Below are 10,047 nucleotides of genomic sequence, written 5' to 3'. Positions count from 1 at the left end.
TTGGTTTGTGTGATTTGATGGTTGATTAATTGGTCCACCCTGGACAGCTGCTGTCAAATAGTAGCATAAATATTTGGAAGTACCAGAGCGTTGTAGACAGATGGCGCCATAGAGTAGGATGGCGCTGCGAAGTAATGGTCCTCCAAAACTGCACCTACCATGATGCTCCGCGAAAGCCTGCCGCTGTGCGTACTCTGCAAACGTCTGCAACCTTCCACGAGAACGAAACGGAAAGTTAGACTCGTTGCTTTTTGCTGAAACGTTAGGATATTTTGTCCATAAGGAGTACTATTTGTAAAATCAACATTTACACCATCTTCTCAACACAGAGTCACAGACGTATTGGGAAAGCAGAGTTTGACTTTTACGGCGGAGGACTGGCAATCTGGCATTGTGTGAGCCGCAGCTAACGTGAGCCCAGCCTTGTTTTGGTGGCAGAACCTATTTAACCCTTAGACAAAGGGCGTGTATATATCTATGTACTTACAATACACGCATCAGCACTTTGATGTAATAAACGAACTTGTATCTATGAGGCATAATTCCTCAGCGTTAATAGCTGACCGGTGGTGTTGTTTACAAACTACATTATAGCCAGCTAGCTGGTTAGCTTGGAAAATGTCAAAGGGTGCTGCCAGCAGTGCCAGCAAACAGCTCATTGTGCTGGTATGCAGCTTCATGTCACTGCATGCTGTGATGGGACAGCTGGATGACGACTGGATCGACCCATACGACATGCTCAACTACGATGCCAGCACCAAAACCATGAGGAAACAACCAGAGGTGAGGAGACTGTGCACTTTATTGTGACGACAGGTTTCTTACTGCATAATCCAGTGTTTCTCAAACGTTTAAATGTCAAGGTCTCCCCTTAACTCTACACATGGATGGACCCTAACTGGTCCATTTGGGTCCTTGGTACTGCAGGATTCAACTCTCATCCAACTTTGAGCGGTAGTTTATGCCAGTGGTTCTCAAAGTGCATTCCAGGGACTATGTGAGTTCCTTTATGGGGGAGTTACAGACTTGTAAGGGTCAATTTAGACCCCCATAAAGGAACCTACAGAGTCCCTGGAATGTACTTTGAGAACCACTGACTGGCATAAACTACAGTCTGAGAGCTGAATCCTGCAGTACCCGGAATACCTTATTCTGCCTATTTCAGGCCCATGTTCCAAAGCATACTCCAACTGCCCATACTTCTCTAGTGCCCACTCTCCCGGTTCGGCTAAACTAAACTGGGTTGGATTATTCTGAGGGATGTTGGGGTAAACCAGTGATTCTGCAAGTGGGCCCCCAAATAATGTCATGGTATTTTTGGTGTGCTTAAAATCGGTTTTCATAATTTGTGATGCTGATAAATAAGAACTTAAAGTATACTATGTTCCATTGATCCCATCAGCTGCAACATGGTCAATTGATGGATTGAGTAATGCAGTCACCAGCTTTGCAGGAACCTCCTACTGTACCATAGTGATGATAACATGCTCTGTAAAGCTAATTGACACACGCAACATCTTTCTGTTTTCTTTGTAGCCAACACACTACCCGAGTGTGCCCACTAAAAGAAGAGAACACATCCAGGACTCCAATGACGTTGAGCTGAAAGTTTGTAACCAGAAAGTGGAAGTGTTGCAAAGAGATGTTAGTGACTTGTACAAACTGATCTTCCTTTTTAAGTCTGAACCTAAAGCATTGGGCTTTCGGGTGCTTGGTATACTATTTACTACCATCTAATACCTTTTCCTTTCGGCTGTTCCCTTCAGGGGTCACAACAGCGAATCATCTGCCTCCATCTCACCCTGTCCTCTGCCTCCTCTTCTTTCACACCAACCACCTTCATGTCCTCTTTCACTACATCCATAAATCTCCTCTTTGGTCTTCCTCTAGGCCTACTGCCTGGCAGATCCATCCTCCTCAGCATCCGTCTACTGATAAACTCACTAGCCCTCCTCTGTACCAAACCATCTCAGTCTGGCCTCTCTGGCTTTATCTCCATACTCCTTCCTGATCCTATCCAACCTTGTTACTCCCAGAGAGAATCTCAAAAGTTTAGTCTCTGCTACCTCCAGCTCTGCTTCCTGTCTTCTCCTCAGTGCGAATGTCTCTAGTCCTACTCTAAGCCATACAACATGGCTCATCTCACCACTGTCTTGTACAACTTCCCTCTTATTCTTGCTGATTCCTTTCCTATCACACATCACACTTACTATAACAAAATTGTATTAGTCATATTCATTTAGATAGATAGTGGCAATGCAATTGTAATCATAATCTTTTGTAATCCTGAAATGCCTCAATATGTCCCTATTTTAATAAGGAGAGCTCTAACTCTGCTTTCACTTAGTATCATGTATATATATTGAATAATCCTGGATTCTAGGTTGTATCCATAGAAATCATATTAAAAGCTGGTTCTATGTAATCTATTCTCTTTCAAACATATCTCCTCTACTTCAGGTTGACGATCAGAGAAAGAGGATGGCACTTGCTCAAGAACAGCCCACATGCACGCCTGTGTTCAAACGATTCCTCACCAAGCTCCTGAAGGAAATAGACAGAGTTGGCGTGGTGCGTTTTTATTTCCTTCTTGAACTGTAAGATTATGATGTAACCAATTTCATATATCATGTAAAATTTCACTTTGACAAATTATCCCCTGTTCCCCCTCAGACCAGTGACTCCCAGGACATGTTCTATGATGCCAAAGTGAGACTGTCCCCGCAAGCCGTGGCAGAGATTCGGAAGCTTCTAGAGGGTGAGGAGAGCTGGAGAACGGGGGCGCTGGATGACGCCGTCAGCCAAATATTGGTTGATCTCAAACCGCATGACTACGAAGCCTGGAGGTGGCGCTTTGAGGACACCTTTGGTGTGGAAATCGACACAGTTTTAAAGGTAACCTTGCAGCCTTATGTCGTAATGTCTGAGTCGTGTTTTTGTGTGTGTTTGTAATTTCAGTTTTCGTTTTTTGTAATTTAACCAATGAAACCGGAAAAGCATCTGTGTCATTTAGATTTTAGCGTTGGCTATTCAAAAATTGCAAATAGGCAAGCTTGTAAATCTGCTATTTTTATTATCGTGAAATGTGTGCAAATCTATGAATTTGAAATGAATATATATTATATTTTAAGGAAAATATTTTTTAACTCAAATCTTTGCTTCTGGGGGTTCCTGGAACAAAATACTTTGAGATGGGGTGTCCCTGGAACAAAATATTTTGAAGGGGGGGGGGGGGGGGGGTCCTCCTAAGCTTGGGGGTCCTTGACTTGAAAAAGTTTTAAAACCACTGATATAGCAACATACGTTTTTCAGAAAACAGGATTTAGAAGACATTTTTAGAATCAGCCTCAGATCTTAATGGATGAATGAAGTCTTTTCCTCCCCTTCCCCAGGTGTCCTTGTTTGTGGTCATCATAGTGGTCATCATTGGCACCCAGTTTTACTCTGCGATCTCCTGGTTTATCCAGTTCAAGAGAATGTTTTATCTCTGCTTCTTCATCAGCATAATCTGGAACTGGTTCTACCTCTACAAGGTAAATATACTTGAATTGAGCTCTGTAAGACCTTATATGGCTAGAATTCATGTCTAATAAGTATAACTTACTAGAACGTAGGACATGAAAGTTACAGATTGCGGCTTTAATATGATGTGCAAGTACTGTAGTGTTAACATATCACTGTCCTTGTATGTCCAAAACCATTACTTTACAGATGATGGGGGGGACCTTGTGTTTCAATGGATCCAATGTAGTTATTTAGTCACAAGCACTTGTTAACACTTTTTATAGGTATAATATTTATAAAATCTGCAAACATACAATAACCACTTTCAATTTAATTTTCAAGATCTTTCAAAGGTGACCCAATGTACTTTAGCATGAGTTTTATATGAGGAAGTAGGGCAATAATTCTCTAAAAAATAAAATATGTGTAAATATGGATTATAGGGTTTCTGCACGACAACAACAATATAGTAGTTCCATGTTATGGAAGCAAATGCTAGTTGCTATTGCCATACCCATTCTAATGCTAGTCTTACTGTCAGACTGCCTTTGCTGAACACCAAAACAACATGGTGAAAATGGACAGTGTCAATGGCAAATGCACTGGGATGAAGAAGATAGACTGGAGCGACAGCCTGAAGGGTATGTTGTACTTATTCTTTTGTGCCGAAGTTCTGAAGGACGTTATGTTGTAGTTATTTGCCAACAAGACCAACGTTGGCTCTATGGCTGGAGTAGATACCTTGACAAGTAGCCCTGCCTGTCTGTCTGTCTCACACGGGAGACCTGGGTTTGAATACCCGTTGAACAGCTGCAGTTAGTTACCTCTCTGTTGGGACAGGACGTAAAACTTGCAGCTTTAAATGACTCGATTGTTTATAGATTTAAACCACATGCATATTTGTTTGGTATTGATTATCCATAATTGTTGTTGTTGTAACTGCAGAGTGGTTCAGAAGTACGTGGACTCTTCAAGATGACCCCTGTAAGAGATACTATGAGGTTCTCATGGTCAACCCAATCCTGTTGGTACCACCAACCAAGGTACGGTAACTAACTACACATGTCTTTGCATCTCTATATGTGATGTAGAACAGTTACTTACTGGCATCTCTACAGGCAGTGTAGGGTTTGATTGATTGATTGGATACTTTATTAGCAGTTTTCAGAAAAAAGCACAGTTCAATACAAGGTCTGCTAAGAGGATCTAAACCCAAGAAAGCACAGCTTGGCTTGTTTCTATTGGGGTCCTTTGTACTCAATCCATTGAAACATTAAATGACAGACAAGTATAACAATACTATGCAGAAAATCATATAAAAGTCAGAAATACAAATTAAGTACAGTAAAAAAAAAAAAATGAAATAAAAAGAACTAAAATAACAGATCTGAGGGGAGGCTTAGACATTTTTACAGGGGTTGTTTCTGTGTTGCAGCCACCTGTAGGTTCTCTTTTAGAGCGGTTTGAAGGAGGGTAGGGATTTACAGTCCTTTAAGGCCATTGGTAGGGAATTCCACATAGCAGATGAAAGCAAGTAAAAGAAAGTTCATATATCATGTCACATGTCTCCCTCTCCTAAACCAAACGTACAATTAGAAAGGATCTGTTGTGTGAAAGAGAAACTCTGGACATATATTTTGAAATAATGCCCAATTCAAGGCCATTGTGTAATGAAAGGGGGGGCAGTTGCCTTATGAATGTTTGTGTTGTCTTTTTAGGCCATAGCGCTCACCTTCACCACCTTCATCACAGAGCCTATGAAGCATGTTGGTCAGGGGATCAGTGAGTTCCTCATAGCGCTCCTCAAAGACCTGCCTGTGACCCTGCAGATTACTGTTTTCCTCACTATTGTAATCGCCATCGTGGTAAGGAACCTTCATGAAACACCATTTAAATGGACAGCCAAAGATACACACACAAAAAAGGCAACGGTGATGCAAACGGTTAGAGGTGCATTACGCATTTTAAACGTCTCTTCCTTGCATAAAACAGCTGATTCTTAGACTCCATCTATACTGACAGCAAAATGTGTGAGTGCAGCCAAGCCTCCTTCTACGGCATGTTAGCCCTTCTGGTCACATGGTCTGAACATTCTGGTAAATATTGTGACCTTCGTGGCTGGGCATTAAGAGTTATATTGATTAAAATGTCTCATTCTACCTCAGTAGATGTTGGATGTCATCTCACTGCACTGCCCTCGCTTAGCTGTCTACAATATTTACCATCTATTTCTAATAATAAATCATGAATAAAAAAATAAGAAGAAAAACGAAAAAAATTCGGCACTATGTTAGGAAGGACGTATTTTTGGGGCTTTTCTGCCTTTTATTTTACTTCAAAGTGGAGATAGACAGGAAACAGGAGAAGAGAGATGGGAGAGACATGCGGTAAAGATCACCGGGAATGGGACTCAAACCCGCGATGCACTGTCAGTCTGCTTATGTGTTCTTTATAACAGTGGTAGCCACACTGGAGGTGTACTGTATATGGACAAATGACAATCAACAGTAAAAGTACAAATAAAATATGATTGAAACTTTGAGAACAGAAATAAGTAGGCCTAAGTGGAGCTGAAAACCAGTGTGCAGATTTTATTTGTACTTTTACTAGTTGCTATTGTTAAGCAGAGTCGTTTTCCACTAGGAAACAGAGACCGAGGCTTCTTGATCTTTACTGCTTTATTGAGTACCCGGGTGAGTTGATGTCAGGCCCAGGGTCCCAACAACAAGTGAATATACAGACAGGATATGACAGTTTTTATAGTGCCCACAGAAAGGTTGGAGGTACATTTTACGTCCATGGTTACAGTTCCTTTCCTGGGTAGGGCTTTATTCATATTTAGAATTAGACTGAACTCCCTTGCTACACCACCATATTCAGAGTCTCGGCCTTCTCCCTTGGGAGAGGGTAGGGCTGTCTACGTGACTAGTTCGGCCCTTTCCTTTGAGATCCTATATGCTAACTCATAAATGTGTCAATGTGGTTGTTAATCCCACCGTCTTACTGCCCCGTGTGCCTAACCTGACCTCCGATATTGCCATATGTCTCCCCCTGACTGAACTGTTTCTTCCAAATGTGACTGTATTGTGACCTCTTTCCTGTCAGCTAGACTGCGTTTCCTGGCTGGTGACTAGTGCATGCAGTGTGGTTATATATAGCCCGCAGGCCCTACTGTAACAGACTGTGTGCCTTCCTGCAAGACATTCACTAAGCATATATTAAGGCACAAGTGACTCCATGACATATATATAGATATTTTATAGTGGTTAAAGCATAATAACATAAAACACACTTGATTACTTATCCTGTATACATGATGTATTATTTCAATTAATAATAATATAAGGCACACATGGTTATATTCAGTATATTGGTGATACAGTATCTCAAACTACTATTCTAAGTCACACATGGATATATTGAAATCTGCTTAATCATGCTGCAAAAAAAAAACACTCGGCCTCCACACTATGTACCTTGTTTAGGTGAAATCTTGCTCTTTCGAACAACCATCATTTTGACAAAGGAGCGTCGGGAGGGTTAGCGACTCACCCCACGGAGGTTAGGTTAGGGTAAGGGTTAGGTTTGGGTGTCGAAAAGATGACGTGGAAACAGCGAAGCGCTCCCCCTTGTTTAATTTGGTTGGTCCAATAAGGTTAAAAGCCTGTAATATAGTATACAGTATGTATATGGCCTTAAGGGTAAGATATTGAGCAACGATGCATCACAATCTATTACATTTCTTTTCAATCCTCCCAACATGATAGCCTCAGCCTCTTTGTAAACATTATTACATAAATTGTAGTGGGTGAGTTTACTCTATAGTTTTTGCTTTGTAGGTGCTGCTGTATGCCTGTGTCCAGGGAGCCTTCCAGTACGGTATCACCGCACCACTTCGCCGACGCCAAAGGGACCCCCCTGTGGGACCTAACCCGGCCCGCCCACTGAGGGATGGACGACACGAGAGGCTAGCAGTCGAGGACGTCTCTCAGCGCAGCCCTAGACCCCGCGCCAACCAGAGCAGACCGGGCAGGGAGGACCAGGTTCGCCAGAGAAGGCACACTGGAGGGAGGGAGCCTGCCAGGGAGGTGGAGACTCTTCGACACAGGGCTGACGAGATGGATGCAGCGCACATGGAGAGCTCTTCTGATGCAGAGCATCCCGAGAGTGGTTCTCCATACACTGACTCTCAAGAAGAGGAAGACTCCAATCAGGAGGAAACGGATGAGGAGGTGCCAGTAGATGGCACTAGCAACGTAATGGGTAACCTGCAAGTAAAGCAGCCTGAAGCTAAAGTCAAGTCCTCATCATCTCAAGTTAAAACTACCAAGTCATCAGTTGGGAAGACGAAGCCTTCCCAGGGGGAAGCTGCTGGGGAAGGTGTGGCAGCCACATCTCAGCCAACCAGCAAACAGGATGAGCGGCCAACAGGAAGTCCGCCCTCACAAGGGAATGATGCTCAGGTAAGATTTAAAACTGATCAAAACATTTATAACCCAAAACTATTGTGTCAGTAACTCACTACTATTAAATGACCATACCGGTGCTCTGGCATGTTAAGCTCATTGACTACAGTGGATGGTATATTTGACATTACTGCCAACTTTGTTATTTGGAATGATTAACTATTATTATTATCATCATCATCATCGTAATTATTATTAGTCAAATATAATAATGGTATAAAAAAAAATCTCTTCTACTTCAGCTGATAGTTCTTGCACCGCTGAGAAGTCGTATTCATAAATGAAAATCAGTTTTCTTGAGGGACTATCTTCGTCAAGTCAATCTGTACCTTCAAATGTATAACAACAAAACTTGACCACATAAGCCCCATTTTATACTAAATGTGTCATACAATTTTATTTGGAATAGAAATACACAATCTACAAGCTCACAAGCTGAGCTTGTAGATTGGCTCTTCATAATTTGGAACTTTTTTGAAAGTTTTTGATATTTGTTGCCTATAATGGTAAACCGATAATATTTTATAATCATATATATTCAAAGATTTGCACAAATCTTCAAGATATAAAAATATCTTCAATGAGCTTGTGTATCTGCTATTTTTGAATATCCCAGTTTTAATAGGTTCAAATACACTCCAAACTTCAAGCAAAACCGTGCTTGACAAAAACCTAACGTCATACTAATAACTAATTGATACGAACTAATTCTGACTGCTTAACTGTTCTTGAACTGTGATGATGAACATTCAAGATAATCCTTTTGTTTGCTTTGCTCGAATGCTTTAGCACTGTAGGTGCATTAATGGGACCATGATTCAGATGCCGTTTAAATTGGTTAATAAAGTTATTGTAATTTTTTGAGCAGTGCTAACCGCTCCTACGTTTCACTTTGTGTGTCAGCCAAAAGAAATAGCTCACACATACAAAGTACCGGTAACTGATGTCATGGACAGAACAGCCCATACAAGGAGAGATCCAAATGTATTACCCACAAAAAATAATAGCCAAAAGAATTGGATCTCCATGTATGGAGATCCAACTGCATATTAGCCAAAAAATATTATACGGATCTCCGTCATCCTGGACTTCATCTGAACTTCAATCTGGCGCCGCCCAAACACCACCCAGGACTGACGTCACGGACAGAGTGGCCCATACAAGGAGAGATCCAAATGTGTTTGCCAAAAGAAATTGGCAAAAGAATTAGCACAGATCTCCATGTACCGGCGTATGGAGATCCAAATGTATTAGCCAGAAAAAGTAGCAGTAGCACTGATCTTCAAGTCATCCTGGACTTCGCCTGAACTTCAAACCGGCCGAAGGCCACTCAGGACTTGGGACAGCAACCATACTGTCCCAGGCAACAGTGAGAAACTAGCATTCATTGCTTGCTCCTAATGTACCCATGTACCTCTGTGATTATTACAGACGGAGGATAAGCAGACGGAGACATTAGAAATGTTCCCCTCTTCCCAGAAACGTACTCCGCGGGACCGCATATCTCCTGAACTTGGACCTTCTCAGAAGTGCTGTCGTGGACCAGCTAATAACTTCACATCTGTAATTTCTATTGCCCAGCTCCACCCCTACAAAACAGAGTGGCTTGTGCGTGCTCGTGTGACCAAAAAGAATGATATCCATACATGGCGTAACCCCCAGGGAGAGAGCAAGTTGTTTTCTTTTAATGTGGCCGATGAAAGCGGGGAGATCCAGATCAAAGCCTTCAGCACGGAGGTGGACACCTTCTTCCCTTTAGTGGAGCAGGGCAAGGTGTACCTCATCTCCAAGGCAACAGTAAAGGCAGTCAACAAGCATTATTCTGTAGTGAGAAACAACTACGAAATAACACTGAACCGCAACAGCAACCTCGTGCTCTGTGATGACAGCAGAGACATTCCCACACTGAGCAGTGACTTGTGACTGTATACCTAGAGACCATGATGCTTTGCTGGTAAAACTACAGAAATAACTCATAACAATATATATATATTTTGAGCAGTGCGAACAGTTAAAAAAACATTTGCCAAAAAGAAATGGCACAGATCTCCATAAAGAAAGATCCGTTCTCATACAG

The 10,047-nt window shown here is 41.9% G+C and overlaps 1 protein-coding gene across 1 annotated transcript; it reads left to right on the top strand.

Moving 5' to 3' along the window:
* Positions 1-210: 210 nt before the first annotated feature.
* LOC308287539 (chloride channel CLIC-like protein 1) lies at positions 211-9,893 on the top strand (the record flags this gene model as incomplete). The annotated part of the gene is made up of 10 exons (XM_080728752.1): positions 211-783; positions 1,537-1,644; positions 2,461-2,571; positions 2,674-2,895; positions 3,393-3,533; positions 4,046-4,145; positions 4,450-4,547; positions 5,223-5,369; positions 7,344-7,967; positions 9,402-9,893. The coding sequence occupies exons 1-10, from the start codon at positions 619-621 to the stop codon at positions 9,891-9,893; spliced, it is 2,208 nt and encodes a 735-aa protein (XP_080584878.1). The 5' UTR covers positions 211-618.
* Between the last annotated feature and the right edge of the window lie 154 nt (positions 9,894-10,047).

The sequence above is a fragment of the Nannobrachium achirus genome (genome assembly GCF_963921795.1).
Source record: "Nannobrachium achirus genome assembly, chromosome: 1".
NCBI lineage: Eukaryota > Metazoa > Chordata > Actinopteri > Myctophiformes > Myctophidae > Nannobrachium > Nannobrachium achirus.
Note: the sequence above shows the minus strand (reverse complement) of the source record. Positions and strands in the feature narration are given on the sequence as shown.